Genomic DNA, 18,956 nt, shown 5'->3' with positions numbered 1-18,956 from the left:
TTGCGCACGTGCATCTGCGATAGACACCTGAGGAAAACTTGCCACGGTCTTGCAGGAGGTTGAGACTTGCTTTAGAGATTAGGAATTTTCTTCAGGTTGACTTTTAAGATCATTGCTCTCCATGCCAATCTTCCATGTTAATAACATGTCACATACTCCTTCAGGAATAAACAAGATTGTTTATATGTATAAGTTGCTATGAGACACCAGTACCAAACTCATGAAACAATATCTTCAGAACCAAGATGAAGAGAAGTGGCCTGAGTACTGAACCCTGATGAATCCTAATACCCACTTCAAACTCCTTACTCTATTGATCATGTGACTGCATGCAATCTAGTTGCTGTTAACGTTTTGTACCAAAGTGCATGGGGACAGATGTGAGACATTGTCTGGTATTGCCAACCCTAGAATCCAGGATGCTTTAACCACTTTAAATACCTAAACTTATCTTATCAAATCACTTCTTTTTTTTTTATAAATGCATTATATGGTACAAAATGAATTGTAGTATTAATGTGCTATAAATAAAGAGAAACGCAAATATCAATGTTTTGGCTAATATATTTTCCAATCTTCCTTAGATGTGTGATTCATTTATGTAGGGTTATATATATTTTCCCATATTTCAAACTAGTGAATATGGGTTATTCATGTATTTTGGTATTTCTTACATAATTAAATCTGAACTTGGAAAGAAACATGAATATTGTGAAATTGAAATCTACAATATTCAGAGGAGGAGGGGTATCAGCATATGTTAATAAGCCATATATCTGGAGATGGAGGAGGATTAACACTATTTATGGTGCTTCGTCGCCAGCAGCTCCACTGCTGGACTCACGAGAATAGTGACATCTTCAGCATACGTTAATAAACCATATACGTGGAGAGTACATCATCCAAACCATTGTGTAAATATCAGTTTTTGATGAAGGCGATAGTTGGAAGAAAAATAATGTAAATGATAACAAAAAAACAAAATGCAGACCAAAATGATCTATATCTTTTAACTTTGATATTGTTTTTTTTTTTTTTTTAACTTTGATTCTTGTTAATAATTGTGTACAGTATATGGAAATGTAATTTTAAATTTGTACATAATTTCTACGTTTGATATGTGTTTCTTTGTAAACGCATTATTTTGATCCTTTTTACATTTTATCCAATCATTTGCTCTTATTTATTTACTTGCTTTTCATGAGGTTAGCCACAAGGTCAGGTATGGGTTTGATGAAAGTGTTTCTGTCGAATGAACTAGATTTAAACCTTACACACATATTTGGATTCTTCGGACTACTGTTCTCATCTTGAGTGTTATTTTCACAATGCTTTGGTCGATATAACCTCCGACCTTTTTCAGGCTTATCCTGTTGAACTCTGGAATCAACATGGAATTTCAAACAGAACCTTTCATTTAATCCACAGGCATAGCATGTCTCCTTCTGTCGGCCATGACTGGGTAGAAGTCCTAAATAATTTGTAATTATTTTGTGTGTTGCCTGCACTGAGGATTGAACCTTCAAGCTCCAGAAGAGTGTTACTTCGAACTGATTTTTACCAAGTAAGCAAGGATTCGTGGCATACTGAACTTTTACCAGTCATAGATGATGAAACGAGAGCATGTTAACCTCATGGATTAAATAAAGATTCTGACAGAAAGATTTCTGAGTTCAATAAGATGCAATTGACGGTTTGATGTTACATTGACAAAAATCCTATGAAAATAATGCTAAAGATGAGAACAGTAGTCCCAAAGAATAGAAATAATCAATCCTCACCTGAAAAATTTGGAAACATCTGGCACACACTCAAAAATTTTGCATACTCTGGTTTTCTGTGTCATTAATCATGTAGCTACTGTCATCAGCAATGTCTTGAGTAGCCATTATTTCAAATGGATTAAAACCATCATATTTTATTTCTGAAATTGTTATTTAACAGAATATTGAATTATTTTTTTTTTTCTTAGGGATGGGACATTCTACCAGATGTCAGACATTTCTCCACTACCTCATACATTCCAACTTAAGATTCTAACCATCCTTTTAAGTGCATAGATCAAACACGTTTATCCAGATAAAATTTAAATCCTTGTAAATTCTCCAAGCAATTCTAATTTACTCTATTTATTAATAAGTAAGCATGTTTTCTCTGTATAAAAATAATCAAACATTTGATATCTTAAAAAAAATTCTCCCTGGAACAATAAATGTTTTTTTTAAAATACCAACCCTCTCAGTTATGAAAACCTTGCACTAAACAAGCCGATTGTTTTTTGTTACCAGAAAATACCGAGCACAGATTGAGAGCTTTATTAACCACCTCATCTTTGAACATGTTAATGATCAATCGAATGAAAGATTGCCTGAATTGCAATTAAAAGTAAGTGCTACTTTCATCTAGATATTTTATTTCCCCTAAAACTAAAACAAATTCTTCCTCTTTCTCAGGTTGAGACTATCGTTAATATTTATGTATGTAAGGTATGTGTGTAATTGTCAGCTAGTAAAGGTTCTCGTTTGTGAAAAAGATGCTTTTTTCACTCAGCATATTTGTGATTGATATGTCGGATAAGATGTTTTTATTTTTTGTTTTAAATAGTTTTAAAAATTATCTGACAAATATCTATGTAATATATAAAATTATGTTGTCTGGATTTTAAAAGTTGGACCTGAATAACATTTAAGCTGTTTAATCAAACTTTGGTCCTCGTCCAGAATTCAATTCAATTAGAAAACAAAAATAAAAATCTGAATGATATTCATACTCCTGACAAAAAGAAAATATCTTATTCCAAAAATCACATAAATTGATCAAGTACTTTTATTTTTAAATAAAAAAATCAAATTTTATGACTGAGAGGCAACTGTCTTTCAAAGTCACTTTGAAAATATTCTATAAAACCAATGGAGATAACTAAAATAATTCAGACTTGTGAGATTTTTGGCGTAATGTTTATGAAATTACATTAATTACTTAAAAGTTAATTTACTTATAAAAATAAAACTTGATCAATTCATGTGATTTTTAGAATGCAATATATGTACATCACAAAGACGTTTTCTTTATTTTTGCTTTGTAATATTTAGGGAATTCTGGACAAGCACCCAAATTTTAATTCCGATTAGTCAATTTTAAGGTTATAGTCAGCTAACGTATTTCCTAACTTCCAGCATAGCGCTACCAGAAACAGTGACAAGGTCAGTCAGTTCCTTCACTTTTATTGTTCTTCAGTATTTCTATTGCGAAGCGATTTATTGAAACAAAATATAAGAAAAGGACATGGAAACATACACAATAAAAATTAACAAAATTATATAAATAAAAATAGTGCAATTAGTCTTTATTTGCATTTTTAATAACAAAATTTAAAAAAATACAATTTTTTATTTTATTTGAAATTTTATAAGAAATATGTTTATGAAATTATAAAAATAAGCATTTTTTTTTAATTTTAAAAGTAAGTTTGTTTTTTTTATTTGAATTTATATAATAAATATATGTTTATGAAAGAATAAAGAAATTATTGAAATCAAAATAAAATTTCAAACATCATAAAAAAAAATGTATATAATACATAATATATCTTTTTATAAAATAAAACTACTTGATCAAATTTTTGGAATATATTTTCATTTTGGTTATACACATTTTTCTTTATTTTTGTTTTAATCTAGGAAGAATTCTAGACAAAAACCAAAACTTGTACAGATAATGAGATTTGTTTATTTAATCTACACAGTTAGTGATGAAAATGCTGTTTCAAGTTTAAGTGGGACAGATGCATAGTTGCCTCTAAAACTCCATGTAACCAACCAAAAATAGTCATTTAAAATAAAATTAACCATAAAAAATTACTTAATATTTAAATAGAAAGCAAATTCTGAAAAAAATATTCTTACATTTAAAAAAGAATTAAAAAATAGAACTATGTTTTCTACTGCAAATAGTAATTTACATTTTAGTATTTAAAAAGATGTAGTAAAGTTATTTCCTTCAGCCATGATTGAATGTATTCTGATTCTGTGAATGAAATAGAAAATGCAATATTTGCTCATTTCTGTAAAAATATGAAGTGCTTATTAAGCTTTAGTCGACAGATCGAATTTTTAAATATGTTGTTTCAAGCAAAAATATTACCTACCTTATTGTCATATTGAAAAGTAATATATCCAAAAATTACAATAATTCATCGAATAGGACAACTATTATTTTTTTTTTGTAAACCAAGTCAGTTTAGGTGGAAAGGGAAATAAGGTAGTTAACCCCCCCCCCCCAAAAAAAAAAAAAGAAGCAAAAGCACTTAGTTATTTAAATGAAATAAAATTTATTTACATAAATATTGAATGTTATTATCAGAAATGTGTATATTTTGTTTTTTAACAAGAAAAGGTAATTTAATTAAATAACAAAGTAGAAACAGTAATTTCAGTTTTATTTTCATAAATTTATATCAAAATATATTTTTTATTAAAAAATAAAAAGCAACATATATACATGTGTGTGAATAAAATTTGAATATTTCCCAAAACGAACAACAGAACGAACAAAAAAACATTTGTACATGTGAATATTTTGTGTTTGAATTGGAACTCTGAAAAAATTGGTAAACTGCCTTATCTTCTTTTCTGCCAAAACTGATTTGGTTTATCTCCCTTTCTGCCAGCTTCTCTCTTGCTAATGACTACCCTCTTCTTTTGCCGATAGTGATAAACTTATTTTTACAAAAAACACAATAGCAGTTGTCCTACTCAATGAATTATCATAATTTTTCGATATAACAGATAATTTTGATATGTTGATATTATTTTTACTTAAAACAACATATTTAAAAACTTGATCTGCCGACTATAGCTTAACAAGCACCAAATATGAATATCATCAGTGACACTTAATATTTTCTCTTGCTCATCAGTTTTCTCTTCATCTTTTTTGCATTTATTAATCCAAACAGTATGTATACTGATCTTATCAATCAAAGCCACTGATTATTTCTAACTTTTTTAATCATATCATTGCTGCTTTTTTAGCTTTATCTCATGTTCTATCCATCTCTTCTTGTTTTTAATATATTACTTGCCATAATTTGTTCTATGAATCATTTTTTTTTTTTTTTAATATATACCCCCCCCCTTTTTTTATTTTGCTTATTTAATATTGAAGATTCCTATTGTAAACAAAAAACAAAAGTTGTTATTTTATTTTGAGGAGAGGTGTTCATACCTATTCTAGGGAGTATTACAGTGCAAATAAATACAATGAATTGGAACTCTGCTGATTTCATAGTCTATATCTTTATTGTTTATACTACTTGTGCTTCCTTCCTCATCAAAGGCTGTATGCAGTCTTAATGTATAAATCACTTGTTAGCTGAGTTATTTTTTTTTTACTAATGAGTCACTAATTATCAAGGTGAAAAGCCACTGAAGGATAAGTTTTTCTCTAGTTTTAAGAAATTTCACCTTGCCAGGTACTGAGAGCATAATCTTTTCTTCAATGTGGAGTTTCAATACTGTTTTTATTTTCCTTTTGCTATTTATGATATAAAAATATAAATTTCTTTTTCTCACTAGTGCTGCCAGATTAGACTGTTTGAATACACTTGCTTCCTCACCTAAAATGCACTAAATATTGACTTTATTTTGTTTTATTTTTTATTTTTTTTTTTACTGTTGTCTTTGTAAAATTCACTCATATTCTGCAAAACCAAAAACTAAAACAATTTTCCTTAACCAAACCCAATGAATACATCTTTGGAGATATAGAGAGTTTGAAACTTAAAATTTTTTTCAAAATTACTGGATTTGGGGTTAAATGACTCGAAGAGGGTTGATTATGCCATAAAACAAAACACCAAACCAATCTTTTTTTTTTTTTTTTTTTTTTCGATCCTCTTAGGATTATAAGAAAGATATTAGACACGAACAGATGTTCATTACTATAATATAGATTTATTTATGTATATTTGTATATTCAATTTAGAGTAAGCAGGCATTACTTCACTGGTGTTCTTTGCCGAGTTCTTTTATTGGGAATGCTGAAAAGTATTTTCCAACTTGCTCCTTCAAATCTTTTAGAATTGTTAATTATGTTTATGATAATTTTGGGAAATAGCCTAATCCGACAACTTTTAAGCACTTGAATAAGCATTGGAATTCTTTTACTATTATGAATAAAAAAAAAAAATTGTTTTTGTCCAAATTTTTTTTATCTCCGTATGACTGCAAAAATTCCCCTCTTGACCAAAGTAGCGTAGGTTTGCCACAACAGATACTGCATACAAATTCAATGCATCTAGACTAATAGCCACTATCTTATGTAGCTTTTGAACACCATTTTAGACACATTTAGTCATGATATTAAAATACTACATTTCATCCTATGAGCATCACAATAACATCTATAGAGGAAGGAGTCCCTATTTTTCTCTCTAAATATTTAGTACTACCACTGCTACCAGTTTTCACCAGAACAAATTCTAAACTTTCCACAGATTCTGTTATTACACTGACCATAACTTCCTCAAGAAAACATAGACTTAACATAATCTCTCCAATTTCCTATTCATAAATAATAAAGGTTCTCTTGCCAAAGTTCATCCATTATGATTGGCTGAGCTCTGGAAATTCTCATATTCCGGAATGCAATTCTTTTTATAAACGAATGGTTGCTAAAATTAAAACCTGGCATCACTAACAGACATATTATTTTGCCCACCGTCAATTACATTTAATGCTTAGGTCATTACAGTCATGTGTGTTTGTGTGCGTGCATATGATACAAATCACTGTAGTGGACTGCCGTTCACTATTATTCTAGAGAAGTAACACTGTGGAAAGGTCATTTTTCCCCACCTCTCTTTCTATATATCTCTCACTACGCATATTTCTCTTGCGTGTGTTTGTGTCTATGTGTTCGGTTAAACATGCATCTCAAATAAAAACAAAAACACCTTTTGTTGATACAAAATGATTGCCAAAATGTTATCTACCAAATTGTCATTTCGCATTTAATTACGTCTTCAAAGATTCAATGTTTGTTTTGGTCACATGACAAAGGTTATTCCCCCCCCCATCTCTATATCTCTCATTGTGCGTATTTCCCTTGCATGTGTTTGTGTCCCTGTGTTTGGTTGAACATGTGTCTCAAAATTACAACAAAAGCGCTTTTTTTTGATAAAAAAAATTACCAAAAAGTTATCTACCGATTTTGCATTTCACTTTTAGTTACGTCTTCAAAGATTCAACAAAAACATGATTTTGACTATGTTTGTTTTGGTCATGTGCCATAAACACAAGGAAAATAGCTAACTTTTGTAGTTTCTTTGACACCTATTTTCTTGAATTATTAATTTATACCTTTTTTTAGTTTTCGCTATTTACTTATATATTTATTTTTATTTCATGTGACATGACAATTCATTAGATACTCTTGGTTACGCTTGAACATCATTATTTTGCTTTCTGAATTTTGCTACAATAATGAAGAGGAACGAAAACATTTATGAACATTCTCATTAATTATATTTGAATGCAATATTTTCTCAAAATAAGGATATTTTTTAAAAATAAAATTAAAAAAAAAAGTTTGCCAAACTAATTCCTTTTTTTTTTAAACTTATCCTACAACATTTTTCCATTCTTTTCTCATTTGTTTCTTCCATCTGAATTATCATTGGTCTCTATCACTTTGTTGGTTTAATCTCTGAACAGTTTTCTTTTCAAATTTTCCAATCGTTTTATTTATGATAAAACACTATGTTTTCATACAAAAAAAAAAATAGGCTAAAATTTTGAATTTATGACATTCCTCAGTGTGTGCTCACATGCATATCTATAGTAAAATTGAACCCTCATATTTTCCCCTCTGTCAACCTAAGGAATAATGGGCAGTGAACATGCGTTGAATGACTTCAACGGATACATCATTTTTATTTAAGATATTGTACTTCACAATTCACTGCCATTTGCAATCACCATTAAAGTCTCAAAATGTTGTGTATCCACAAGTATTGTAACATAATAAAAATACATTTTTTCTTTGCTGTTTTTTGTTTGTTTACCATTTAAACAAACCAAGCCACAGCAACATGACCGGGTACAGCTAGTTAATAATATAACTGTTTCTTTTTTTTTTTTATACAGGCAACTACGTTGACATGTGTAGACCTGAATGAAAATTTAAATTCGGAGCAGAGAACCCATGATATGTGGAAAAATCATGCAGTAAGTTGTCTCAACAATTTGAACTCTTTTAATGACTTCAATGTTAAAATTAGATTAACCATTGCTGCTGGGTCAGTATTTGTTATATATTAATAAATATATATTTTTCTTCAATTTGACATTATTCAGATTTTTCTGTTTTACAATCATTACAAAGTTAAAGGTTTTCATAAGTCAGAATATGTTGTGATGTCATAATAGACCTCTATCATACGTCCCCTTCAGCGCCCTCTTGTGTTTAGGGCCCTAGTTTACCCTAAAATTTGTACAAATTTACTTTTCACTTTACTGAATTCATCCACTTGAATCATTACGTATACATCATGGGAATGTGAATAGTTATCAGCATTGCTAGCTTGACCGGAGGATTTTTTTACCTTTGCCTTAACAGAGATTAAAACATTTTTTACCTTTACCTCAACAGAGATTAAAACATTTTTTACCTTTACCTCAACAGAGATTAAAACATTCCTGTAATGACCTGTTCTTCGTTGATTGTACTGGTTTTATGCAATTCTAGGAGTTCCAACCTTCCAGGCTTTGCCTTCTCTTTTTTGGGAGGAGGAGTTAGTGTGTTGTTAATTGCCTGAGGTGCCTCTGCTAGAGAATACAAATGGGGCTGCACAGGCATCTGGCATCTTTTGCAGTGTCGAGAGTGCTCCCTTTTCTGAGGCGTTGACTTTTCAATCCTACTTTCCGACCTTAGTGTCATATTTTCTCCAGTGGGAGAGAAATAAATACCCAACATTATTGGATTTGATACATTTTTGTAATTTTTTTTTGTTTGTTTTTGTATGCTTTTCTTCAGATTATTGGTACTTCTCATTTCTATATCGATTTCCAAGTTGATACAACAGGATGGCCTTTGACAGACATGAATCCATCGTTAACACACAGTTGGGAAATACCCAGGTATGCTTCATCTATTATTTATTCTATGTAGATGAGTGTAATTATATTTAACATATATTAAAGTTCTGATAATTAAAATCTTTTTATGAAAGATTGCCAGTTGAATGATAAAGCATGTTATAAGAGGACTGAAAATTATAAGTAGAATGAACAAAATTTGATTCCTTATGTGGAAAATATTTGTTCGCATTGAACTTGAAGGCAACCATATTGTAATCTACAGGGAAGCAGTCCTATAGTAATGTGTTCCACAGATGTGAATTCTAGGAAAGAAACTCTATTCATGGCAATTCCATTTGGTATTAAGCACATGGACAAATTTATGGTAGGAAATGAGTTCTTGCTGTGGATGTCTGACAAGGAGAAACTGAGATTAAGCTCAATTAAGCACCTTCCTTGGAAATAATAACAAAGAAAAACTAGCTGTGAGGAAAGGGCTATAGATAGCAATACACACAAAAAAAATATAAAAATGGCTTAAAATATCTCAATAATGGCATACATAGAAAGAGCCTGATGATCTAAGAAAGAACTTTATAATTCTTAAAATTTGACCAAAAATAAGGAAGTTATGACTATTTTGTGTCTTGCATGTTTGGATAATTTTTTTCTCTTTAAAATCATATGCATTTTGTCACATTTTTACACCACTTTTTCAATAAAAATGGTATAGTTTTGTTAAAACACATGGTTAAGCAATGAATTTTGTGCAAGGAATCCAAGTTTGGCACTGGAAATCTCCAGAAATTAATGGTGTTCAAGTCCTTAAAAATTCCATGTATCCATTAAAAAAACAAGTAAGAGAACTCGAAGTTAAATTGTAATACATTTTGTCTATAAGAAACTGAAATCTAATACTAGGACTGTTAGACATGAATATGCTGCAAGACTTCTTTGTTATTATTGTAAATTAACACTTGCTAAATAGCCCCCAGTTGCCTCTGCAAAATATATAATTCTTCATTTTTAGGCGATTACATATGAAAAATTTGGCAGAAAAAAATCAACAAATGTAAAAATTTAATCTAAAAATTTATTGTAAAATAATATTAAATTTTAGGGCCATAATAACGTTTTAGGGCAGTTAACCATTTTTTTTTTCTATAAAAAATAATCCTGTAAGTTTTGTTTTTTAATAGACAATTATGCATGGTTTTAAGAGGGTTTTTGCCATTCAGACTTAGGGTTAATGGTAGGGCTAGGGGGAATTATGTGTGAATACTGTGAAAACTTATTTTAGAGTGAGAGATTAGTCTCACATAACGTTAGAATGGCCTGAAAAATGGTAGATTATTTTTAATCTACCATTTTCCAGGCCATTCTAACATGGAATTCTAGCACATGGAAATATTTCTATACTAGCAAAAGTACCCGTCGTTGACTGGGTTCAAAAACAGCCTACAGAAAATGGACTCTGATTTATGAAAGTGTGATAGGTTATGAAAAGGAAGGTTTGTAAAGAGATAGCTTCGAATTTGGGGGTATCAAAACCAAAACAAAATATGATGAAAGTAAAAATAAAATTTATTAAAAAATAATTTATTATACCATACCTGTTCACACTGAAACACTTACCTCAATATTCTGTGGATCTATATTAAAAAACCTTGTTAAACTTTGTGACATATTTCCATTCTATGGAGGTCAGGCGCGAACAAACACTCCATAATTTTATTATACTATATTTCTTCAAACTGAAACATAATTATCAAAGTATACTTACGCAGATAGATATAAAAAGTCTTTATTAAAGTTTGTGCCTATTTCCATTCTATGGAGGCCAGGCGTGGACGCAGACCCCACAATTTTATTATACCATCCCTATTTAAGTTAAAACATACTTATCAAAGTATTATTATGTACATCTATATCAAAAACACTTGTAAACGTTTTTTTTTTTTAATTTTTTATTTCCATACTTTGTGGACCAGGCGCGTACACAGACCCCACAATTTTAATGAATCATCATTATGCCAGATCAAACATACCCATTCCTGTGTCTCAATACATCTATCATTATATGTGATCAGTTTTCTATAATAGTCTACCATATAGGAGCCTATTCATGACCAGACACACACACAGACATTCAGCTTTATATTATAGATATCTATATATAAAAGTGGCCTTGTCGGTGTGTGTGTGTGTGTGTGTGTGTGCAAAAAGTCTCTACCATACTCCTCTCTGAACATTTGATCTACAGAGTTGAAATTTGATAGCAGATATTTGGCCCTTTAGCATATTTTTGATTTGGGTTTTAGTTGGCAAAAATTGCTGTTATGGGGTCAAAATTGAAAACAAAACAATTGATCTTGGCGGGGTATGTTGAATAAAACATTACTCCTGCTGTTACCTTTGTTCATAAGCCAAATGGAATATTCATAGCTCAAAATTGCTCAATTTTTAACTTTTTGTACTATCTGCGAGTAGCTCAAACAATAACGTTAGAGAGATAAATAGCAACTAAGGCTGAAGCGCTAAATGTCCTGGTTTCTATTCTAGTGGATGGTACTGAAGTCATTTTTTTTCTTTTTTTTTTTATATAATTTTTAAATCATAACTGTCTATTGAATAATAATCAAGAGAGTTAGCTTTATAATAATAAGAAATCTGCATGAATTAAAATATATTATGTATATTTTACGATTGGGCAATGCCGGGTGGCCTACAAATATACATATAATTTATAAATTTTACAACCTGCAGTAGAACCCCAGGGATATGGTGGCCCTAGGGTACATTTTTTTCAGGTTATGCTGTGGAATATAATGTTTTTCCGGCTCCTGGTTACAATATTTTCGCCGCTTTATGGTGTAATTTATGTTATTTGATTATATACATGTGTTTTATATACTGTACTGTATTTTGTTACTAATTTTTAATGCTGTATCCCGGGATTCTACTGTACATGATTATAGAAAGTTACATGCAAATCTCATAATTTTTACTTCGATATAATTTTGAATGAGCTAAGTCATAATTTGTATTTACCTGTTATATATATATATTCCTGATATTTACTTGCACATTTTAAGAAAATATTGAATTGTATCCTATGTTGGTTTATTATAAACTAAGCTGATTTTTCCAATTTTTGATAAATTGGATTCTGTTGTTTAGCAAATGCTATGCATTTCTAAAGTTTGTTTTATTTTCAAATTTATGGCATGTTAACCATTTTCAAATTTAGATACTTTTGCTAAAGCATATTTTAGTATTTCTATTTATCCCATTTAAATTTATTTTCTATCTATTTTGATAGATACGAGCAAATATTTTATGACCCTCTCCCTGTGGAAGTCGATCATGAAGGAGACCAACCAAAGGGTAACAAACCAGAAAGGTAAACTTGTCTTCTTTACTTTTTGCTATTTCTTTCTTTTTTTTTTTTTTTTTCTTCACAAGAATTAAAAAAAAAAATCATACACATATTTGACTGTAATATGTATTATCTGTAGCAGTTATAAATTTGTCAATATTTAACATCAATTTCCAATGGATTTTCCTAAAGTTTATTAATGATGAAATTCATTTTGTCAAAATATAAAAAAAATGAATCCATTCTAAAGTTGCGTCCTTTCATTCAAACTGTGAATTTAATGATGAAAAATGCTATTTCAAACTTAAGTGTTCTTGATTGGATAAACGGAACCTCTTGCAGTGACACATTTCAAAGCAATCCTATTTAAAACTTAAGTGTTACAGGCACAAAGTCTTAAATAGATTTTTGAATTTCTCGTCACCTTTATGATTATAAGAAATATGGTAAAACTAGACATTTTAGCCCGTTAATTTAGAATGAGTGCTTTATATCAAATTGATGTTTGAATTGATGTTTAAGTTTGTGCACATTTTTGCATTAAATACTAATCCTTAACTGTGCTACAAACAAATATCATAATACTTAATTCCTTGCATCTTATAACAAAAGTCCATACAAAATTTCAGCTAAATCAGCCAAGTAGTTTCCGAGAAAAATCAGAACAAACTAAGAGAAATATAATAAAGATATATGAGGTTATTTTAAAAATAATCCATTTCAGAAACGTTTACTCATTGAACCCATTTATTCACCTTTTTCAATTTATCAAATCGCTACATATGGTCAGATGCTATTTCACTTGGACATGAGTTTTGTTTGACAAATGCTTTCAAACTTTCATTTGAAGGGTGCATACCTTTCTCTTACCTGCATTTTGAAGACTAATGATCACTATGAAATTTGTGAAATCACCTTATGAATCCTGTTAGTAGCATTGTGAGAGTTTGAACCAGTAAAGTATATGCATTTCTTCTGTAAGGCTTCAAAATTGTATTCTGAGAGGAATGATTGGAAATTTATTAAAGAGTAGAAATCAATTTGTATTATTCAGACTACTGTTCTCATCTTGGATGTTATTCTCACAGCATTTCAACTGATGTAACCTGCAGCCTTCAGATGTGTCTTATGGAATTCGGAAATTTATATGGAATTTTAAATGGAACCCTTTATTTAATCCACAGGGTAGCTTGCTTTCGTTCCATCCAGCCGTGACCGGGTAAAAGTAATTCCTAATTGTATTAGTATCACCTTCACTGAGGATTGAACCTTCAATTTTTAGAAAACTGTTACTTAGCACTTATATCTATTCCAGGTTCTTGTTTGACAGAAAGATTCCAGAGTTTGACAAGATGCATTTGAAGGTTACTTTGGCTGAAATGTTGTGAGAACTATAGTTCAAATAATACAAATTATTCGCATCTAAAAGTTATAAAACAACAAAATCAATTATTTCATTATTATCTATACACGTGCATACTCTAAATAGTTTCACCACATGCTTGAGAACAAAACTCTGTTTGGAGGGTTTATTGTCTTGTGTTATATGTATGTTTTAGCAGATTATACTGAAATACTTGCCGAATGTATCTTCAGGGCTGGATAAATATAACTCGCTAAACATGTACACTACACTTGTATGAACTTCCACTTACTGAAACAGTACATATTCTTATTGCTGCTGAGAAGCTAATATTCTCACTGCTGAAGCATCTGTTTGTTGATCATCATAGGATCTCCAACTATCTATAAAGATTAGAAAAATTTTTGTTCAAGGTTTATTCCTAGAACTGTCATTCTATATCCATGCTTATTATTAACGAATTAACTAAGTGCTCTTTACTATACATGAACGGTCATTCACTATGAAGATGCTGTATTTTGCACATCTTATAATGCTGGAATGCATGGAGACCATTCATCCCATGAATAGGCAATCTCAGAAAAGATAGTTCTCATCAATTAATAAACATGTACAATTTTGTCTAAATTTACTTTTAAAGGGGACATCAAAATTTATCAGTATTTTCTGAACAACCTGATAGTTCATGTATATTTGTATTTATTTAGAAAATAACTTTCCGTTTCAAGCAAATAATTTAGTGGTGGTTTAGAATTTCCACTATGTTAAAAAAAAAAAAATGTCGAAAAATCTTTATGATGTACGCATCATACCCATAATGGAACAAACGGATCATATTCCAAAAATAACATAAAATTGATTAAGTAGTTTTATTTTTATAAAGAAAATAATTTTGAAATGATTTTAAGTGATTAATGAGAAATTGCAGACGTTATAAAGATTGCAAGTTTTAATTATTGTGGTGTTATCTGCCTTTGTTTCTTTAAGATGGTAACACAAAATGGTGCGTTTTTTGCTTACTCATAAAATTTGATTTTCTTAATTAAAACTACTTTATCAATTTACATGATTTTTGGAAAATGACACTTTCATTCTGTTACAGGTATGTACATCATGTAGATTTTTTTTTTAATGTATGAGTAATTTAGGACAAGAACCAATAATCCATTACATTAATGGATAAACTTTTTCTGATTAATATTTCTTTAATATTGATTATTCGAAATGACATGTTCATTATTTTCCTTCAGCAATGCTTTATCTGATAGGCCATTGATTTCTACTGTAGCTTTTTAGCTGGATATCAGAAATTCAACTAAATCTAAAATTATTTATAGCCTACAGTTGATCCTATTTGAATGGATTAAACATATTTGCTATGTCTTTGACATTTTTTTTTATAGTTCACTTCAATAGTTTTCATATCAATTCTATTATTTTTTGTCTCTAGGAGAAAAGCTCAGTGTTTTAATTGTGGGGGTGATCATATGATGAATGAATGCAAGGAAAGACGAGATCCAGAACGTATACGCATAAATCGACAAAATTTCATGCAAAATTCGCAGTCTGGTGGTGGACCTCAGAAGTAAGTCTATACTCCTATAAATTTGGGGGTTTCTGTGTATTCATATTAAAAACCTCTTTATTGTATTTATTTAAAAAGAAAATACAACTTTCTTATATATGGGTTGTGGAATTGCATTCACTAGCAAAAGATCTAACTAATTTGCCTATTCTTTTAAACATTCATTTTAATTAATTCCCTATTAGTTTTTTTCAGTTTTCTTATGGGATGGTCATCTTTAGTTAACTATTATGTGTAATTATATTCATGCAGATATTCTACATGATTTATACTTGTATAATATTTGCGTAAAATTTTTTATAGTAAACACAAAACTCTTTCCATATATATTTATGTATAAGTATATATTTTTGTTGAAAAAATTTTCCCCACCTGTCAGTTTTTGGTCTGCTGACGTGAAACTTCATATCTAAGGTATTTGAACTCATGCAAAACTTTATATTGTGGTTTTAGCCCGGGAAAATTTGTACAAAGGTGTGAAAATTAAAAAAAGAAAAAAAAATGAAATTTGCCAGGTGAAGGTTGAACGCTGGCATTACCGATATGCATGCATAACGTAGTAGCTATTGGTTCATGTTTTAATTTTTAATCTGTTTTGCAGCAAATATATCTTCATAGCTCATTCATTAATAGCAGAAAAAAAAAATTGTAAGCTAAATGTTTGGGTTTAGAAATTAGGGATTTAAAATTGATATCGTTATTTGTACAAAATGCTTGAAATCATGGAACTATTCACCAGAAGAAATTTAATAAGCTCATCTTAATGCTAAAATGATGTTTGTATGTTTTATTTATTGTTTGTTGTTTTTTCAGAAATTCCCGTTATCATGCTGATATTGATCCTCGATTTTCATCTTTTAAGCCTGGTGTGATTAGGTGAGCTTCAATTTGAATTCTCATAAATCTTCATTCCTTAGTGGGATAGAATTTCTAATGTAAAAATAAACTTCTCATTAACGGTTCAGATATCAATCCAGAACTGGATTAAGAAAGTTGACCTTTGTACAGATAAAAGCCTCAATATCTTTTCAGATAGAATTTTATTACAATAATAATTCTTTTTAATTTATTTATTCATCTGAAGTGTTTCTGATATACCTCTTTATCCATTTGATATATTTGAATATTAGTTTGATTTTTTTTCCTTTTTTACATGAAATGCTGACAAGATGAGATTATTAAAAAGAAACACTAACAAGGCAATGATTAAACAATGAGCAATCAAATTTTATATCAAAATGAATACAGCAAAAAAAAAATAAACAATAGCAATTAATATTCATCCTAAAAAACCTCAAACGTGTTCACATACTGATCAATAGTTAGTTACAGGCAATAATGGTGGAAAAAAGATAGGGAGACATAGTTTTGAAAGCCAGTTTATCATAACTTTTTTATAGGTTTCCGACTACTTTTTAATTGTATTTGAAAGATTAAAGCATAAAGTTAATTTTAAAAAAGAAAAAAAATATTCGTACACATGAAAAAAAAGTTGTAATGAAAAATGTTTTTACGGTGACATTCAGAAACTGACAAGTTCAGCTAAATTTTGAAGTTAAATAAATTCATTGTAAAAATCTCTTGAAAGATAAATATTAGTTTTATGGGTCTATTTCAAAGATATTTAGTAAAGTTCTAAGATATTGAATTAAATAATAAAAAAAAACTTGTTTGTACAAAATATAGCTTAATTAGCCCCCAAAAGCAAAAACAAAGTCGTCTAAGCGTGGATTTTATAGAAGTAAAAAATGTCAGAAAGTTAAAAGGCTGCCTGAAAATGACATCGGGTAGTTGGAGGAGAGGTAGGGAGTGCTGGTTTTCTTTTTTCTCCCAGCCATGTATCTGTACATTCCTATGGTGAATGTTTGTATAATTTTTACCATTTTTTTTATTTAATTATTTTTCTGTTTTCCTGCTTAAAAATTTTTTTTTTTTTTTTCAAGATTTTCGTAATGCTCCTGAAAATTTTTTTTCTTTTTTTATTGTTACAATTTACGATGTTTTATTTTCATGAAAATGCAAAAATAAATGCATTCATTGTTTTTTTTTTACTACTGAAAACCATAACTTTAGTGAAGGTGTTTGTTGTTTAAACAAAATAATACATTTCTACAAAGATTCAAATAAAAATAATGGGTTCATTATATTCCATGATCATTATTTGATAAATACTGAAAATTTCATTATTTTTGATGAATTTTTAAGTAAAGTGAGGGGTTAAAATGTTTATACATTTTGAGCATCAGCATTCATTTCACCTGTACCTATCAATAGTCTTTAAAGTATATACACATTTTTTTTTCTCTTTGTGATGGGATACTTTTGTTTTTGTTATCATTGATATTCAAGTCAATATATCTGACTTGATCACCTAAATCCGACTCCTTGTGATTCAAAAACTCAACTAACCGTGAACCTAAACAAATGACCACATCAGAAAAAAAATTGTTGCTTGCTAGCTTCCAATTTCTCTTTTGTTTTCTTCCATCACTCTCATTAAGTCATTAAGAAAGAAAAAAAGTCATCTGCCGATGTTCAGTTGAAGCCACACCTCCTTTATTCTACCCCACCCCCAGACACACACACACTCACAATGAGGTATGGAGAAAAAGGGCAGACAGCTTGTATGCATTGCTGGCCTTTAGTCCTTACTAAACAATAGGAAAGAATTTTGTTCTTAGATTTGGCTTATAAAGACATTTTTTTATGATCAATTTATCTGATTATGTAATCATAAATTTGAAGGAAATCTTGTTTTTTTTTTCCCCCCCAATAATACATACTTGTTTCAGCATTCACACTGGAGATATTGAGCTGGCTCTATCCAAAGAATTTATCACTTTCCGAATGTATGCTGACCAGGCATGACTGACCACCACAGTTGTTAGCAAATCGTGGTTCTTGCGGCAAACTCCATTACCATTCTGAACCAGGTTTTCAGATGGCATCCACGTCTTTTTCAATCCTGAAGAGGGACTGATTTCAATGACTTTTTCAATAAAAAGAAATTTTTTTAATTTTGACTTTTACACTTTTGTTAGCAAAAAAATTAATCTGTTTTAATAAACAAAATAATCTAGTTGATATTTATATCCCTCCCATCGTGGGAAGACGTAAAATTGGAAAGCGGAGATTGAAAAGCCTAGCACATAAGAGGTCTGTGCACTTTTAATAAACATAAAATGCCTTGACAGCCCTGTCACCATTTCCTTATAGAGCTGGGTACCTCAGATAAATAGTAATAAATCCCCCCTTTCTCAAAGAAAGGTGACGCTTGTGAGGATGGACCTCCTAGAATTGCAGACAGAAAATTCTGTGGCACTGATTGTTGAGGATGTATGTTTGAGCAATACTAACTCTAATTGCCGCTCCCTTCTCCTCCCTATCTTCTACTTGACTTTAAAAACATCAAGGTGCTTAGTTAATTTTTTTTTATAAATGTCTTTTTGTTTTTATTCTTCAGTGTGAAATAAATTAAGAATAAGAACAAAAGTTTTTACATTTCTTTTAACTATTAACACCCCTTTACCTAAAAAAAAAAATGCAATT

General features: G+C 29.8%; 1 protein-coding gene across 1 annotated transcript in view; it reads left to right on the top strand.

Annotated features, from left to right (window-relative positions):
- The window catches only part of LOC145243116 (zinc finger CCHC domain-containing protein 8-like), a 50,642-nt gene that overhangs the window by 8,491 nt on the left and 23,195 nt on the right, over positions 1-18,956 (top strand). The window contains exons 4-9 of the mRNA XM_080106183.1: positions 2,289-2,385; positions 8,148-8,228; positions 9,037-9,140; positions 12,403-12,483; positions 15,273-15,407; positions 16,221-16,283. Of these exons, the coding sequence (XP_079962309.1) occupies positions 2,289-2,385; positions 8,148-8,228; positions 9,037-9,140; positions 12,403-12,483; positions 15,273-15,407; positions 16,221-16,283 (561 nt within the window). The remainder of the gene's footprint in view (positions 1-2,288; positions 2,386-8,147; positions 8,229-9,036; positions 9,141-12,402; positions 12,484-15,272; positions 15,408-16,220; positions 16,284-18,956) is intronic.

This window comes from Euprymna scolopes, chromosome 1 (assembly GCF_053919585.1).
Source record: "Euprymna scolopes isolate OS-2025 chromosome 1, ASM5391958v1, whole genome shotgun sequence".
Taxonomy (NCBI): Eukaryota; Metazoa; Mollusca; class Cephalopoda; order Sepiida; family Sepiolidae; genus Euprymna; species Euprymna scolopes.
The sequence above is the reverse complement of the archived record's forward strand: the minus strand, read 5'-3'. Positions and strand labels throughout refer to the sequence as shown.